At 36.2% G+C, this 19,524-nt stretch overlaps 1 protein-coding gene across 3 annotated transcripts; it reads left to right on the forward strand.

Annotated features, from left to right (window-relative positions):
• Positions 1–4,875: 4,875 nt before the first annotated feature.
• LOC126756192 (segmentation protein even-skipped) lies at positions 4,876–19,148 on the forward strand. 3 transcript variants are annotated; one of them, XM_050469053.1, is made up of 3 exons: positions 4,973–5,036; positions 5,104–5,233; positions 17,528–19,148. In XM_050469053.1, the coding sequence occupies exon 3, from the start codon at positions 17,569–17,571 to the stop codon at positions 18,577–18,579; it is 1,011 nt and encodes a 336-aa protein (XP_050325010.1). In that variant the 5' UTR covers positions 4,973–5,036; positions 5,104–5,233; positions 17,528–17,568; the 3' UTR covers positions 18,580–19,148. The 3 variants fall into 3 exon arrangements, with proteins under 3 accessions (XP_050325009.1, XP_050325010.1, XP_050325008.1); XM_050469052.1 differs by lacking the exon at positions 5,104–5,233 and having other exon boundaries at positions 4,876–5,036; XM_050469051.1 differs by lacking the exons at positions 4,973–5,036; positions 5,104–5,233 and adding an exon at positions 16,810–17,405.
• Positions 19,149–19,524: the final 376 nt, after the last annotated feature.

Consider the following 19,524-nt stretch of genomic DNA (forward strand, 5'->3'; position numbering starts at 1 on the left):
GCTTGTTCTGAATAATTTCCAAAGTAAAAAGTGAAAATAGTCTAAGGAATATACATACATATGTACATACGAGTATAATATAATACATACACGCATATTAAATATTTATAGAAGAACAAAAATAAGAATAGAAATATTATAGAAAACTAGATCCCCAGTCAAAAAAAGGAATTTTCAACACCGACATTAGCATGCTGTGAGCTCTGACCAATAGAATTCTCCGTAAAATAAGCAAATCAGCGTAACAAATAGATATACAACAGCAAAACATATATTTAAATAAATCACCTAATGCGATAGAAAAAAAAATCACAAAACTAGGACAAAAAATTATTTGCATGTCGATTTTTGCAAATTTTCACATTTATATTACGTAATGACCTCTGAACAACCATTGACGCATATCTTTCATATTTTACGCTCAATTAGCGACGATAATGCCAGGTGAGCGCAGCGTTCGACACGCAGTGCAAAGAATGTAAATATGTATGTGCAAAACATACATACACACACCGTCATACAAATGTATGCACATTGTTGCGCTTATGTGGCATAAAAAATCAGAGCAATTTTGCAGATTCCACGAAAAACGAGCAACTAGAAATATGAAATATACAAAACAACAAATTACAAACACATACACTGAGGTTCAGGTTGCTTATACTCACACATACGCACCCACACATAGTATACCTAGTATAGCGAGGCTGATTTTTGTGAGCGCGTCAACAAAAAACTTGCTCTAATTTCATGATTTAGTTCGGTTCCGGCGCGGTGCATAGCGCGACAGGCGAATTTCGTCGAACAGCCATTGACCGATCGGACATAAAATGCACCGAAGCAAGCAAACAAAAAAATCTGCATGAAAATGGTAACAAATAGATCGGGCACAAAACAACGAGGCCGCTGCACGAACACGGACAACAAAAAGTCGAGCAATTTAGCTGACAAAAATGAGAACAAGGACATCGGAGGAAAAAATGTCCGTGCGAGCTCACACACAAAAAACTGCTCTACATTCATAACGAACTGGAACGATCCGGCCGGACGGGACAAACAGTTTGTAGAGCAAAAATCGCTCACACCACGCACTACGAAGATAATGCGAGTACTAAGTTGAATGCACTATTTACATATAAATAGATGCATAGAGACCCATAGAGTGCACCGTTGTGCGCCTTGTTCTTATTATCTTTTACTGTGCACTCAAAAATATAATTTCCATTTTCTTTTTTATTTATTTATGCATTTCACTTTTAGCATTTAGCTTTCCGCGAAGGCTCATGCGGCCGTTCGAGGTTTTTCACCAAAAATTTAAGAGCACGAAAATTGCGCTAATAAAACACAAAAGTAGCACAACAAACGGTATGTGAACAAAAAAATAAATAAATATACTGCACACACATACATACATACATATCTACATACAATGCAAGCAAATCAGCATATTTATGAAAAACTGACAAATAGCATAAACAGCGCGCAGAAGCACACCTCAGCTTGACATTGAGCGCTACGCACACAAAACTCACCTACAACATACACGCATATGAACATAAGTACCTGGCTTATTGACGGCCGCGCAGCCGCTTCAACGCCACAACAGCATAAACAAAAAACGCACCAATTTTTAGACACAATTTCCAGCGCGTTCGCACCAATAATGAGCCATGGCTTTATTTTTTGTTTTGTTCTCCAGGTTTTTTGTTACGATTTTTTTCTTTACTTGTCTCTATGCCATTGTAGTTTGACGCTCGCGACCATTGCTCGTAAAAAAGATAAACGACATTTTTAAAAATTGGATGAGTTTTTTTGTGTGCTTTTTTGTTCGGCGCACAATAGTGAAATTATGATGTTGCGGGCAAGCAAAAAATGAGAGCATACGCCCAAATGCACAAAGAGAAAAAAAATTGTATGCATGCGGGGAAAAAATGGAAGCACAATGAAATAATGACCAATGATGAGGCGGTGTGTGTTGGCTTGTTGTTTTTTGTGCTCGTGTGAGTGCTTGCGTGCTTCGGTGAACCAATAAAAAACGGTTGCTAATGAGAAATTAGCGTATAATTGGGTAGTGGTGGCAAAATGGCGGGCAGCGAAAAAATGCAGCGGCAGAATTAGGTTAAATGCTAATTGGGTTTTGGTTATGAGTAATTGATTTATGTAAATATAATGATATTTAACTGTTGGAATTAGTGTATAAATATATATATTTTTTTAAGTTTTTTTTTTTAAATAGAAGGAAAGCTGGAGTGCGGGACTTTAATCCGCTAAACCTAACCCACTTCCAACTCAAGACTCTCCCACGGAACCACCAGATAAGGTATTACTTCATGGGAGTGACAAGATATTTTACGTCTCCTCCATAGCACGGACGGACTGACGCCTATTCTGCTGTAGCTGTCTTAGTATTGCATGATGGAAATTGTCTTCGCGAACAGCTTTCCACTTCTCAGAGGATTGACACATATGTACATACATAAGTGCAGTCAAACTTTCCACCGTTAAACTACCACTTAGTGCTGTTTCTAACTTTTCCCTTATGTTTAGAAAACGAGGACAATGGAAAAACACGTGTTCAGAGTCTTCTATTGACTTCGTACACATCGAAGGATACGGACTGAAGTCATTTTGAAATTTGTATAGAGAGCCTCTAAAGCACCCATGCCCGGTTAATATTTGGGTCAGGTGGAAATCCAGGTCCCCATGTTGTCTACTTATCCACGTATGAATGTCAGGTATAAGTCTGTGGGTCTACCGTCCTTTAGTTGAGGTTTGCCACCGTTTTTGCTATATTCTTCTTTCTCTCTTTTAGATTTCTGTAATTGGCGCTGATAGCTCATATAATCTCGTGAACTCGTCACCCTGGATGTTTATGGGCGGCATACTAGCTAGTAATTTAGCTGCTTCGCTGGATATAGTTCGGAAAGCACTTGTTACTCTTATTGCTATGAGTTTATGCACCGCATTTATTGGTTTGGCATACCCTTTTATGTTTAGTGCCTGTATCCATACCGGAGCTGCATATAGTGAGCTCATCGCTTTTGCGATTATAAGTCGGCGGCTGGAACGCACACAGCATCTATTTGCCATCATTATCTCATATAAGGCTTCGAATATGTTTGTCCATTTAGCAGAGTTGAATGCATTCTTCACATCCAGGGTGATTTTTTTACCACCTTTCCATCTTTTGCCACTTACTGCACTTTTCGCAGTGTCGACAACTTTTTTCAGTGCATCGATAGTGAACCTCTGTTTTCTGAAGCCGTATTATCTTTCTGATAGTCCGCGTCTTCCTGGATTGTAAATTCCAAGCGGTTTCTTATTATGCTTACTTATACACTTTGCCCACTGTATCGAGCATGCACAGAGGTCGATATGAAGAAGGTTAATCTGGTGTTTTTTTTTTTTTGAATTAAAAAGAGGCGCTGGACTTTCCAGCGTTGTACATTTTTGCAAAAAGAGTGGGCTTTGAAATTATGGCTACCTTTAGAGCTCTGTTTGGTATTCCATCGATACCAAGCGCGTTGTTGTTTTTGATTTTTTTTAGCTATGGTCAATAGTTCTTCTTCTGTAACCAGTGGGGGTGATTCAGCAGCTTCGTTTCGTCGCTCAGCGCTAATAATCGGGGCGTGCGTCGGAAATAATGCCTCGACGACTTTCTTCATGAACGGAATGCATTAGAGTTGCTGCCGCTTATATTGGGATTTTATAAGCAGTCCCCCAGGGGTCTATATTCGCTTCTTCACGGATCTTTTCAAAACAGTTTCTTTTGCTACAGATTATAGCTGACTTTAAAAGCTTGTTATGGCTTTTAATAGCATCTTTGAGACGGTTTTCGTTTTCGCCACTTTGATGACAGAGCTTTCTCAGCGTAGCAATTTCTTCATTCCACCAGTATACAGGTCTTCGCTTATTGTGACATTTCGTCCTTCGCATAATTTCTTCGGGGATGGTTATCTCGTCCAGGTCCTTGCACATGTTCGTTTTTGGCTGTAGAGCACTCTCGAACGTGTCGGCTCTCTTGTCTGCTTGGTGTTTTAATTCTAGTAGCAGGTCTCCTTTGAGGGTTTTCCTAATGTGCCTTACGTTTGTGCCCAGTTCCTCAAGGCCACTATCGCATTTAATTTTCTTGAGAAGGTCCGCATATGATCCTCCGTCCTTTTTGGTTATAATAATGGCGTCTGGTTTCGTACGAATTCTTTTTTCAATCGCATGCGGGCTTATCTACAGAACTGTCTCTTTCGATACAATCTTAATGAACTCACTTTATAACTCCTGCGCTTTATCGTTCGCGTTTTTAGGTTTTTTTGGTTGGTGGTAAGTAACCTGATAATTCACGTATCCTCTTTGGCGTAATGATTTTCTCTGTGAAAAGGGGATACTTGCAACGCCTTCCCTACCATAGCTCTCTCCAGCGGATTCTCTGGATTTTCAGCCTTGTCGTACAGGCTTGTTATGCAGCTTACAAGGTCATAGTTTCAAGCTCCTTGATTTTTGTGCCCAGTTTACAAAAAATATTAACAATTTCACAGTTCTGAACTCGCTCAGATTTTCCGCCTTTGTTATGTTGGTCGGCATTTTCACAATTTTTTATCGGTCCAGCAGCAGTGGTCTCCTCAGCTTTGACTTTTGGAGGCATTCTCAAAATTTTTGAATTCCTCCGAAAAGGATGCTCTGGTGTACACCACAAACAATTTTCAGAGACCATACCTCTGTCTGAAAATAGTTGGGAACACCTGTCAATGGGTACGGTTAGTCCTTTGTCCCAAAACCATAGTTGCTTTTTTTAGTGGCTGGCAATACCATAACCAAAGCCAAAGCGAAGAAGGAGAAACGAAAAAAGGCGAAACTGTTGTTCGAACAAAACAAAACGGCAGATTAAAATTAAGTGCACGTTTTAATTCGCTGTTATACTTGTATGGAGAAAAGTCTAATTTAAGTTTTATTTTGTCTAATTTACCACGAAAAGGGGCCAGAAATTAAAAATAAAATGTCTAATACAAATCAGATTTTACTTCGGATGGTCCAGTCTCCCGGTAAGTCATTAACCAAACTATAACACTTTCACCAATTATAACTAAGAGATTTCACAAAAATGTTTAGGGACTACAAAGAAACCCGTCTACTTCACTCAGACACTAAAATAAATAAATATACTTATGTATGTACCTTTAACGCGATTTTTGTGAAATCTAACCAGTCAACGACAAAACCGAATAACTCTTAAGTCAAGGTAATTCTCTGTATTTGGTGGGATCAAAGAGGCGAGATCTTCTAAAGCTTAGAACGCTATCGACAAAAACTTATTAAAATGAAGCAAGCGATTGGCAAGCAGTTCTGTTGGGATGGTATCTAATTAGGCTTATTTTTTTCATTTGTGTTAAAATATTCGGTAATATCTGATTTCTGTAGCGCAGTTTCAGATTAAGAATAATACCTTGGTCGGTTGTTTTTTTGTTGAACTCATTATCTACTTTTAGAGATTTTTTGAACTTGAAGTTTCACATATGTTTTGTTTTCCCTAAAACAAGTGATTTAAGTTTTTTCCCACTATGATAATTGTGATTTCATTATGTTTACCGATTTTTGTCATAAAATTTTGTATTCGTTTCAGAAATAAAAATTCTAATAAGCTGATTTTTTACTTTATCTATCTGTTATTTCGTAGTAACAGATGTGAAAGGAGGTTGAATCGTTTAGTGGGCATTTTTTCATTTTCAGAGAGATATTATAAGTACATATATTATATATGATCAGAAAGTTAAGATTTCAACGAAAAATACGTAGGGACTTACGACTTCAAAAACTAGTTATTTTGATAAGGATTTTTTCTGATATTAAGGAGTTAGGTGGGTTTCAAAAGTACAAAAAGAAAATATATATAAATAATCATATATTTGAAAAATATAATATGGCATATCAAAGGTACATATTTGAACAATGTTTCTTGAAATTTGCATATAAAAATGTTGAAAATTCAACCGTTGAGACCTCACCTCTCTGGGTGTCTCGCAAAAAAGTGTTCTCGCCGTGGACAGCATAATTGATTATTGGTTCATCTAAAATTAAAAAACCTAATATATTCCGTTAGTACATATCCAACACAGTCTCGAGAAAACGCGTTTAAAGACGGCGCAGTTAGCCTAGCTAGCCTCGAGCGCACAAGTTCTCAAAGCTGCATCTTCGAAACCATTACTCGGATCAACTTGAAAATTTAGGATTATATTATATATATAGTTTTTAGTTGACACATAAAAATATAGTTTACCCCAAATTTATCAAAAAAAAAGATAAAAATAATCGGTTATTTGCTTCGTTCATTCGTTCATATTAATTTTGAGGTTTTTTGAAAAAAAAAATTATATAAAATTTTTAGATCCTTTCATTACCATATAACTTTTTTCTATAGTTTTGCCGGAATTCGAGATAAACCGTTTTAAACCCCTAAAAACTCAACCAACCGCCTCCCTTTCCTTTCCCTCACCTCAAATCGCCTGTAAATTACTTTTCCTTTCATTTTTGATCTTTCTTTTCCAATCGGTTTCATCCTACAAAGTTGTTTTTGCTTTCTAAAATAATCTACCCCGTTCTAATAGAGTTTCGGTTTATATTATATAATGTTTGACACATAATAAAATAATAATAATATATTAGCAATTTTTAATTTGGTTACTTTGTTAGTTAGATTTCGAAATATAATGTATTATTGGCATATATTATAGCGACCACTGGAAGTACATGCGTATTGACACAAAAAATCTGAATTTTTCATTATTGAAAGAGTCAAAAATAAAAGGCTTAAAAATCACCAAAAATGTCCAAATTGACTCATCAAATTAATAAGACTTTTTTTAACATTCAAACCACTCTTAAAAATAAGTTAATTTCGCGCCATTTAAGCGACAATGGCTACACAGTAGCCCACCAACAAACAGACGAATGTCCATAGCAATTTTACTGCTCTAATTTTTGACCAAACAATAAAAATTGCACAATGGCATTTGAATGGTGCGCATAGTTAGGCAATAAGTGACAAAACATTTAGCAGTTGCATAATAATGCGAGTAATAATCTCACGTAACAATTTAACGGCATTTGACTTTTCGACAATATTACCGAAATTAGAGTCATTCAGCACAAAAAAGGTGCAAAACTATGTAACGACAGGTCAGAGTGGGAGTGTGCAAGCAAACTCTGAGCTAAAAGCAAATGTCGAGTTTATCGATTCACAGAAAATAAATACATACCAACATATACTAGACAATATTTGTGCGCTAATCCGCTTAACCCTGGAACAGCGCGTTGACAGATCACAGCCCGTTCGTTACCTAAATTTGCCGCATGTTGAGGCAACTATTTGGTATTTAGTATCTAAGTATGCAAATTGAGCTATTGGCCAACCTTTTGACTTACCCAACGACATTGATACGTTCAAGGGAAATCAGTGAACCGGTGAATATCTAATATTGACGACACAACAAATGCAACAAATCCTTTTCAGAGAACTTTACTTTCCTATTGTGTCTATGTGAGGTGGAAGAAATGGGCAACTGTATGCACCAAGTATGTGCATAACCTCTTTTACATAGCCAACTGAATAGCGGAAAAGCGGAAAAGGTTGTGACAATTGTTGAAATTGGAAAATTCTATCGAAATTGATGAAGAAATTGATGTTGAACCATTTCACTCTTAACTCTCATCGGCGAATCGGTTTGCGGGCACACAGCGTGTCGCATACATACATACATATTTACATATATACAAACACCGTTGCACACATTGTCCAAGCCAAGCGACATTGTGGACGGCGGTTGGTGGCGGCGATTGTTCAAGATGCGGCAATAAAACTCAATACAGAAAGTGAAATTGTTACAATTGTTGTAATTGTTGCATATGTACAATAAAGCGTAACAAGAAAATTAACCAATTATGCCAATGTTTACGCGCAACGGCTTAACGCAACAACACAACAGCGCTCTCAGCACAACTCAAATGGACACGACTGGCCGCTAAGCAGCGCAACTTAACCCAACTTCGTGAAAAAGGGAAAATTCTGCAGCACTACCTTTTGTACGCATTGTTGTTGTTGCATTTCCTTCAACTCGCTAAGCGTTATTGTTGTGGAGTTTATTAGTGCATTTGCATCTCTTTACTTAACCCACAATGTGCACGGCTAATACGTATGTATGTACATATGTATGTATGAGTGCCTGTGTTGAAGGCAAAGTAGTGCAATAGCGACGAGTTGCAGCGCATTACAACAATACGCCTTTCAAGAACTCATTTAGCCATATTATAGGAGCAAATAGAGCGATAGTCAGCGTACACAAGGCAAAGGACACCCTTCTCCTCGCTCTAAATGCATTTGTACATATGAGGCACTGGTGCTTCTAACCGTTCGTCGGCTGTACATGACAACTTAATACCCGTTGGCTAACTGCATTTACCGTTTTGGTTGTGGAAGGTGTAAAATTTGAATATACTTTTGTCCTTTAATTAGCTGCCACCACGTTTTACTTAGTCATACCTGCAGCTAATCTGTCGTCATTTTAATTATGCACTGCACGACGAACAGGGGCGTATGTGGAGTGTTAGTAAGAGGGGTGAAAAATGATTTTAGATGGGAAACTATTTCAATAAATAGTGATGATAAGATACTTTTATGCCTTGATCGGGGTGTACTATGTAACCACAACTTTGAAATACCCAAAAGGTAGCGTCAGATATGTTATAAAGTAGGTCTGTAAAAAACAGCCTGAAGAGAGTGAAATCGAGCTGATATTTCGCACATGTGCTTTCCACTCCAAGAAGCTGCTCATTTGTCGGAATCGCAATTGTAGGATCACTATATCATATAGCTGTCACACCAACTCACCGAACCAAATTAAGTCCTTGTATGAAAAACTTTTTTATTTGAAGTGAAGTTATCTTCACAAAATTTGACAAGTGTTATTCTCCAATTCAACGGTATAATCTCCGAAAAAAATTTTTTAAATCGGACTACCATAGCATATGGTTGCCATATAAACTGACTGATCCAAATAAAGTTTTTTTATAAGAAACTATTTGATTTGAGAAGATATATACACGAAATTAAGCACAGCGTATTTTTAAAGACAGTGTTACAGTATCCGAAAAAAATTATTCAAATCGTATCACTATAGCTTAGAGCTGTTATACAAACTGAGCGATCAAAGTAAAGTTCTTGTATGGAAAACCTTTTACATATTTGACAAAATATCTTCACAAAATTTGATTATTGGTTTGAATTTTGAATTATTACCCAAGGCAACAATGCAAGATATAATAAGAAACATAAATAATTCCCACAACTAGTTGACTTTCAAAACCCCCCACTACGAGCGATCCTGCTCACAGCGCCACTGTGCTAACTTACTATCCTTCAACTGACACATATTTAACACTTATTTACTTTGCTGTTTGAATTGAACCCCCACCTCAATTTCCATTTAACTCGATGCCGAAATGTTATGTATGTAAATATAAATACATACATATATGCACACATACAATACTTGTATGAGTATTCACTTTGGTTGCGAGAATTCACTTATTATTTGTTGTCATAGCCGCGACCGTCAGAATGAGTTTACGTCGCTGATTATGCTGTTATAAAGAGAAAATTATTAGCAGGCGTACAAACTGGGTTAATATGTTGCACCGCCTTCGCATTTGTCTAATTGTTGGGTCTGTTAGTATATAACCTGCCTATAATATTACGAATACCTATGTAAGTAAGCATTTACATACGTATAATATGAACCCATACAAATGTACACATACATATGCTGGTTTAAGCATTTGTTTGCTGCCTTGTCCTTGGCAGGTTGATAGTCAAAACACTTTCGTATGTTTACAGAGCTTAGCCAGCACAATAAATTGTTTTAAATTATTAAGTGAAACTGCATTTCGAATGTGCTGTTATGTGGCAAATGTTACAAGTTATTAATCCAATGTACATATGTACCTATTATATAAGTATTTGTATAGATTTTTAGCGAGCTAGGAGAAGAGGTGATATTTTTTTACAAATAAGGCTAACCAAATAAAATAAAAATATATAGATATACATATATACAGATGTGTATGTTTGTGAGAATATTTATGTATAACATTACATTAACAAAATTATATTGTTTTTAACTTTTCTGTCATGAGAACTACCAATCCATTTGAAGGCAATATTTGGATTTTTGAGTTTAAACTTCAAGGGTTCGACAGTTCCTAATTCTTTACATTATAAAAAGGACATAAACAGAGTACATACAACTCTCTAAACCAGATCACAAATGAATATTTCAAATATTTTGTTTAGATTATACACTTCTAAAGTATAGTTCTCGGGTCAGCCAACTCAATCAGTATATCATAAGACATACATACATATATACATATTTTTCGCAAAAATAATTTTAAATAAATTGGCTACATTTCTAACTCAAATACAAATTATCTGACAGCTCTGATTTTTCTGGATTATTTTGTATGTGTTTTGCTGAACAAAAACTTCCAGTTTTTTTCGTTGTAAGAAGGTAGCAATCACTTCAGCAGAGGTTGGTTAGTAACTTTGGAAAAAGCGAATATATCGATAAAAAATATATATTTATTTTGAAATTCAATAGGTATGTATATCTATTTAATGAGTATTTTTATAGGATGAGGAAGCATTGAAAGCCGGAGTGCGGAACTTTAATCCGCAAAACCTAACCTAACTCTTATATTTCTTATATATTATCTTCCACGGAACCACCGGACTAAGTATTACTTCTTGGGAGAGAGAAAGACTTCAAGTCTCATGTAACTATCTTACGGACTGATTGACGCCTAATATACTGTATACATATGTCTTAATTTTGTCATAATTAAAGCTGACGCTTCGCTGATATCCTTCCATTTACCGAGAAACTACCGCCAAGTGAAGTTTTTAACTTTTCCCTTATAAAAAAATACGTGCTCAGAGTCTTCTATGCAGAGTGCACGTCGGATAATATGAACTAAAGTCGTGATGGAATCAGAACTGATAACTTCTAAAGCATCCATGTCCACTCAGTATTTGGCTTAGGTGGAAGTCTAGGTGCCCATGTTGTCTATCTATCCAGGAATGGATGTCCCGGATCAGTCTGTGGGTCCACCGCCCTTTGTTTGAGGTTTGCCACCGTTGTTGCCACATTGCGTTGCTTTTAGTTCTCTTCTCTGTTTTTACGCCTACAGACGGCTCTGATAGCTGGTCCAATGGTTCTTGCAGTCCTAAGCACTGACCCAAATTTTTTTTGCCAACGACAAACTCCAAGAGCTCGAGTCTTTCACCAATAATTAGTATCGTTATTTGAGAAAGGTAAATTTAAGAGCTTAACGCTTATAATAAACCCAATATTCGCTGCTAATATAATTATTTATATCACTTTCAGTGCATTAAACGTATTTATTCTAATATTCATGTACAAATAAATAATTATGTAGTATATACATATGTACATACTTTTTGTAAGCAGTACCGGCGCTGCAGGATGAACTAAACGTAATGTTACGGTGTCTATACGTACAAGTTATTTGCATAAATCGGAAATAAAATTGTTGCAGCTTATGTAGCATAATTACAGTCATAAAGAAGCATTACAGTTCCATCGTAATAATAACATACTTAGTGCAAGAATTATATAATAAGAATAATTAGTATTGATTGGCAAAAGATATGCGAGTATATGAATATAATATGAGAGTATATAATATAATATGTATATTCATATACACACAAGTACAAACACATTTGCAGAGATCGAAATAAGTACCCTTCAAAACGCATATGTTTTTAGTACGAAATAATTCTACGAGAGTTTACAATTATCAAATATTGCTCCCAAGTGCTTCGTAAGATAAAGTTTGGTACTTATGAGCGGAATTCATTCACCAAAAAAATTTCAACTCCATATGTCTAGGTTTTTGAAGAATCTGAAAGCAAAGATAAGCCTCAAAGAAGAATACCAGATATCATCAAAATAATTATTAGTGTTTAGTATAAGCTTGTCTTTCTTAAATATGTACATAAAGTGTATTCGGCGACTTTTACGATGAGTAAAATTCGTCAACAAAGAAGTTTCATTGTTATAAATTTTGTGTGTGGAATCCAATTTCAGAATATTTAGAATGTTGGAAAAGGTCTTCGGAGATAATTGTTTGTCGTGAGCAATTTTTTTGATTGATACAAACCACTTAAAGGGACGACGAACCAGGATGACCATCCACATCAACTAACGGGTTTATCCGTCAATAAAATAGAAGAATTGGTGTATGAGAATCGTCAGTTGGTTTTTTGCACCGCGATAATGCAACATCGCATACTGGTTTGATTTTTAGTGAGTTTTTTTTTGCTAAATTTTCAACCAATATTGTGCCACACAACCACCTGATTTAGCTCCCTCTGACTTCTGGCTATTCAGTAAACTGAGAGGGACAACATAGATTTCGAAGAGCAAATTAAGAATTTTAAAAATATGAACAAAGTTTTTTTTTGCTCATAAGCTCAAGCAGGGATATTACAATTTGCGCATTATATAAATTTTCCAAAATTAAAAATACTCAGAAAATGCAAAACTAAAATGAAAAACAAAATCTGTAACATTCCCTTTAATTTTTTTTAATACTTCTATACATATAGTATATACAAACGTACATAGATACATATCCCATTTGCAATTGCTATATATACGTACATATGTACATTCAAAATATAATTTAATGCTACAAGCAAATTAAGAAGTTCTTATGCGTTACCGTCATAAAAAATAACGAAACCCATCAAATTACAACAACATGATGACAACAATAAATCGCTTGGCGGTTAATGAAAATATAAAAAGCCAAATAACAATAAACTCATACCAAAGAAAAAGTAAAAATATATATGCATAAACAACAAAAACAACCAACTGAGTAACAACATCAGCCACATTATAGCTCAACGGTAGCAACATGGGACCGAAAACTTTATCAACAAGATAAAGTCATTTATTAGTTGACTGCATGTTGACGTTGCCAAGTTTCGCAATGTATACTAACCCTCAATCCACATGGCACCAAACAACAAAAACGAGCACACTTTCTACCCGCTCCAAAGCCATATGTATACCGACATGCTGGTGGTTGTTGGCTGTAAGGATGGCCATTAAATTGAAACACACGAATATTAAGACCTTATAAAGGAGCAAATAATATGCTGCTAACGTGGACCCAAATGCGTCAGCGGCTGCACAGCAGTGCGGCGAGTGGCACGAACACACAAAAATTATTATGGCACCGTTACTTAGTGCTGAGCGTAGACAAGTTGGGGCTGAGGCTAGAGTTGGTGTATACTTTCATACAAATGTATGTATGTATGTATATTGTATAGTATATGACAAAGTGGGGCAGCTGGCTACACCAATACCACAATAAACCGCTACTGAGCATTGAGAAATAAGCACATAAACGCCATAAAATGAAAACGAGCCAACTAATGTGGCTAATGAAGGCAAAACAACGAGTGTGGACAGCAGTAAGCGTTAATATAAACTCATGTACATATATATTTATATGTGAGCGATATATAAATAACAACTACATATAAAAAGTATGTATATAAAAAGGCGCCCCAAATTAAAAATAACACAACCAAAATAGCCGAAGAGGTGCAGGAAGTGAGTTTAGCGTTGATAATATTGCCTAAAGCGGCTGATTACTTATAGCACATTGGGAGCAAGTGCTTACTACATGGGTAAATACTATGTGCATGCATACATAAATGCCTATGTGTGTAAGATTGTATGTATGTATAAATAAGCATCGAAACAGCACACTGCATATATGTACATATGTACATACGTATATGTAATAAGTAAGTACGACTACTTAACCGCTCAACATTTTAACATCAACCACCATCAGCATCCCAGTCTTTCACTCGTTAAACAAGCCACCCACCCACTCAACGATTCAATGAGCTGGCCGCCATACAAATTGTGTTATTTCCTGTGCTCACACTTCCTTCGCTCATAACGAACACATACATATGTATGTTTATATGTATGTATGCACTCATTCCCCGCAGCACTACCGCTGCTGAACGCACATTATGCCATATCATACTTGATGAAACAGATAAAATCCAATTATTAAAGGTTTCACCCATCTCAGTTGCTCCAGCGCTGCGCAGCATTTGTGGATAAGCGAAACAAAAGATTCGTTCATCGCTATGAATACGAAATTTGTATATAACAGCATACACGTGTATATGTATATACTTGTATATACATACATACGCATAGGCGGTGCACTTTGCGCTGCCGAAGTATGGGGCGACCAAAAAAGCTGCAGTATTGGTCGTTTCTCATACTCAGAGAAACACAATGGTGGAGTGTCAAGGTTGCCAAGCTTTAGATTTAAAAATTGACTTTTCGTTGCAAGGCACGTCGTTAACTTAATCATGTTTAATCCGCCTTTGTTATTATCTTTTTTATTGCTTTGCTATTATCTTTTTTATTTCTACCTGCTGGTAACGAAAAACGATGCTTCCAGGAAGGTTTTATGTCTTCAAGTTGACCGTAATGAATAATGTCTTCTCAGTAAAGCTAAGATAAAGAGAGGATTATTTTTAATTGATTTTTTTTTATCATAGTGCATAAATTATTATAAATTACAACAAAAATAAACTTTTCTAGAATTTAAAATTAGCTGAACTAGCCTTATTTAGTTCTTCGGTTTTTAAAGGAATTTAAAATTAGTATAAAATTATAAAACGATATTATTTTGGTATAAATTTAAATATATAGATATGATATCAGTTGCACAGCTTTATAGAAAAAAATTTTGTATGTAAATTTTGTTGCTTTCAAATGCCCAGATTACGAATTGCGTCAAGCAAGTATTGAATGTGCTCTTGTTTTTATGATTATTGGCTTGTTAGTAATAAAATTTATGCTTTCCAGTCGTGATTAGGGTTCTGCGCACCTTTTTCGCGCTTACAAATATCACGTGATCGCCACTCTCAGGCTTCTAACTGAAAAAAGGCGAACAATTTCTTAGGGGTTTTAATAGTCTACAAAATGTTCTAATTTTAGGGGTTATATACAGTTAGAAGGCCGAAAAAAGCGAATTTTTCAGAATTTTTTCTAAGAAAACCCAATAATTTAGATCCAAAAATTTTTAGAAATATTATGGTATCTTTTAGCTATATTTTAACACTAACTATTAGTAAAAATATTCATTTGGAAAGGAAATAAGGCTGATCTCCGCGATCTCCTCTCAAAAAAGCCTTTTGCCGTGATCAATATATCTCTGAACTGGATCCTCTGATATTAAAAAACCAAACAGATTTCGTTAAAGCAATGTTAAGTCTAGTAATTAATCGAAGGAATAAAAACCTAAAATTTTTTGAAAAGTCGCTGTGTGTATTCTTAAATATATGTATGTACGTTAAGAAAATATAATAAAAGATATCTATTTTTTGAAAAATTTAGCTGCACATAACCCCTGAAAAAACTCTCTCAATATGTAAATTGTAAAAGAAAAGCTTATAAAAGGCGTTTTATTGAAATATAACATAACCCTATAAAATCATTGATAGTTTCATGAAATGTGCGTACTAATTCGGTGTATACGCCTATAAAGAATATATCCAACATCGATCTTATATTCAGGTAACAAAACTAGTATAGATCAGTGTTATCAGCGAACGATGTCCTTCGTTTATTGTTCTTACAGACACTCCCATTTTCTATAGAAAATATTTAAACTATTGACCTAAATATTTAAACAAAAAAACAATAATAATAATAATAGATCTAAAATACATCACATAACTAAAATTTTTATACAATAAAGATTTCTACGAATAAATGCTATGAATTTTGTGTTAAAGTGATCAATATTCATTGTATTTAAGATTACTGGAATTGTCAAAGAAATATGTAATTAACGCAATTTATATTTATAATATACTATCCTTAAAGATTTAAACATTTATCGAAATCACATGAGCATACCTGCTTAAAAGAAAATTACCTGCGATCTAATAAAGTACGATAAGTGTATTCGGATTCGCTATTATGAGTACCTTTAAGATAATTTTTAACTACATGTAATTTGGGAGATGCTTTAATTGCTCATGTGCTCAACAATGACTTTTTCCTTTTTTTGGAAGCTTTAGTTTTCTCTAAAGAAAAATCAATAGTTGTCAAATTTATTGTTTTTAGCTTTGTCGATGTAGTATTTTCTAGGAACAATTAATTTTTACAATTACAGATTAACAATGCCTTGACCCATATTTTTAGCTCTGAGCACGATACAAAGCGGCAACTCTGTTGGGGAGTGAACTTTTACGCCCTACGCTCCAACATATTTGTTGGGGGGGGTTGCTTTCATTTCTTTATGCTCATGCTTTCTAGAAGCAAAGAGTATTTTCTGTAATAAAATTGATTTTTAATAACTTGGCAAATTTTTAATAAACACATTTTAATGCCTTATTAAAAATATAATTTTGATAAACATATTTGAATTTTATATTAAAAATACTATATGATTAGGTATAAATTCGTCAATACCTTTTTGTACTTTTTGTCACAGCCAAGCAATAAATAGTTCATCACAAAATTTGCTGAACGATCATAATTGCCGTCATCGACGCATTATCATGCATTCGGCAGAACAAAAAAATACCACAGGTCACCGCAAGAGTCATTCATCGAGGCTTTACGAGACACATAAACACATGCACATACATATATATATGTATCTCAATGTAGCATATGCATGTACCTGCTTCTGGTTGTTGCACTGTTGTATTGCTGCGGTGCATGACTCTCTCTCTGACTTTGGTTTTGCCTTCTTTCCATAAAAGAGCATCCGTATGCCCACTGATTGCGTCCTTTTCATTGGTTGATTGTTTCTACTTGCTTTGTTGTTGTCCAGTGGTAATACTATTATCATAGAAGACGAACACATTTATGTAACCAAAGCAATATTGAGAGAAAACCGCCCGGTTTTCAAACATTAGATGGTGTGCTCTCTGCTGAAAACTATAAAAGGCGCACACGAGGTCTCTGCAAATCATTCGAGCTCTAGAAATCAACAACGTAGCATACTCATACTCATACAAGCAAAGTGAAAAATTTTGAAATACGTGAATAGTGTGACAGCGATTGTGTTGAAAAGAAATAACCGACGCTTCTTCCCGGTTTGGATTTGAATTTCAGGAGATATTAAATAAAAAATTAAATAAACGACAATGCATACATACAGATCATATGCAGCACATGTGCACGATAGCGTGAACCCAGATCAGAAACCGTTAGTTGGCGATTTGATTGCCACACAATACGTGAAATCACAGACACCGCCGCCTTCACCAAACGGTGAGTGTTCACGAACAGCAGAAAACGGCGCTACAATGACGATTTCTTGCTACGCGGTTTAGCGAACGCCTTGCCTTTAGCAACAATACTAATTAATTTCTTTTTTTATATTTTATTTACAGGATCCCACTCCAGTCCCGACACATCACTAAACAGCAGTCGCATGAGCGGCAATGACATACCTACAGATCCATCGGTGCGGCGTTACCGTACCGCCTTCACACGCGATCAGTTGACACGTCTCGAAAAGGAATTCTTCAAAGAGAACTATGTGTCGCGTCCGCGACGTTGCGAGCTAGCTTCACAATTGAATCTGCCCGAGTCGACGATTAAAGTTTGGTTCCAGAACCGACGCATGAAGGATAAGCGCCAACGCATTGCGGTCGCCTGGCCCTATGCCGCCGTCTACTCCGATCCAGCCTTTGCCGCCTCTTTACTGCAAGCCGCCGCCAACAGTGTGGGCATGCCATATCCACCGTATGCCGCACCAGCCGCCAATCCGATGTTAGCCGCTACCGCCATGCCAATGCCCGGTCACTATGCACCATACCGTTACAATCCATACGCACCGATGGCAGCACGCGCGGTGCCACCGCCAACAATGCAACAGCATCACAACGTCTCCGCACACGCTTTGGCCGCCGCAGCCGCGTCTTCGGGTTATCCCAACGTATTGGGCGCCATAGCACCACCACACCCGGCGTACGGCCACTTTAACAGTTTGCCACCCAAACAACAGACACCACCACTCGATTTGCAATCATCCGCATCGTCGCACTCATCGACGCTCTCGTTGAGCCCCACCGGTTCGGATCACACCAAAGTTTTCGAACGCACACCGGTGACCGTTGCCATCCCCACCGCAACCGTAACCAGCAGCCGCAGCAACAGCAGCGCTGAATTCATCAGTGTCACACATGAGAGCAACAACAACACTTTGATTGCCACAAATACTAACGGTACTTTGTATAACAGCGAAAATATTACCACCCCACTGCCCGCCACCATCAATGAACTGAATCATCATCTAACCGCCACACAGTCGGTTGGTCTATTGATGAGCCAAAATAACGGTACAAGCGGTGCCACCAAACGTCACGCATACACGCCACCACAAACAGCTGTCTCAGAGCCGAAACCGAAGCTCTTCAAGCCCTACAAAACCGAGTCTTAAGCGTGCTTAAGTTTCATGCTTTCGATGGGTGGGGCATAGTGGCCATCACCACTGCCCACTGCTTGTGCAGCAGGAAGCGAGACAGAGAATGTAGTTGATTGGTGCGCAGCCGACGGGCTTAAAACTAGCGGTGTGGCGTATGGAAGCGGAAGTATAGTCTAATAATTAAACAAATCAAGTGCTGTGATAAACAAATTTATGTGTCTGTATGCATGTGTGCTACTATTTGGGCTTAGTCTGGCATTAAGTGTTGTTAGTTATTTAATTTCCGGTACGAGTTAGTGATTTAAAGTAATTAAATAATAGTGATTACTGTAAATTAAGTATTTAATGGTAGAAAATCAGCAAATCCAAGTACCACGGACTGTGGTAGGAGCGGATAAATAAAATAATAATACAGGAAAATGTAAAAAGTTGTGTCAAATAATTCTTAAGTAAATGTAATTAATATAGATAGCAATATAATTTTAAAGCTAAGGCTCAACGAGAGCGTATTTTAGTTATGAGTGTGTAAAAAAGAAAAGAAGAAGAAGAAAAATAAAATCGTTTTATTGTCATATGTAAAAAAATGTCTTTTACTTCACTTTTAATCATGAAATTAAATTTTTCATAAAAAAGTAAAAATAATTTAAAAAAAATTTTTTCAAAAATGAGGTTATGTGTATACCCGAAACCAAACGCTACAAAATTTGGCAGCAGTTACTCAGATACTTCACTTTTAATCATGAAATTAAAATTTTCATAAAAAAATAAAACTAATTAAAATTTTTTTTTTTTCAAAAATGAGGTTATGTGCATACCCAAAACAAAACGCTATAAAATTTAACACCAGGTATGCTTTTTTGTTCCCAACTTTGACAACGAAAAACAACAACAAAAATACTTTTTACCTAAGCTAACCGAATATACGGGTTATTCCTAAGCTTCTTGTCAAGGTCAAACTCT

The sequence above is a fragment of the Bactrocera neohumeralis genome, chromosome 4 (assembly GCF_024586455.1).
Source record: "Bactrocera neohumeralis isolate Rockhampton chromosome 4, APGP_CSIRO_Bneo_wtdbg2-racon-allhic-juicebox.fasta_v2, whole genome shotgun sequence".
Classification (NCBI taxonomy): Eukaryota; Metazoa; Arthropoda; class Insecta; order Diptera; family Tephritidae; genus Bactrocera; species Bactrocera neohumeralis.

Excerpts from the sequence above, each read along its gene's own strand:
- LOC126756192 (XM_050469051.1), top strand. The coding sequence starts at position 17,279 with ATGCATACATACAGATCATATGCAGCACATGTGCACGATAGCGTGAAC. Across the intron at positions 17,406-17,527 it reads ACCGCCGCCTTCACCAAACG|GATCCCACTCCAGTCCCGAC; the intron begins GTGAGTGTTCAC and ends TTTTATTTACAG.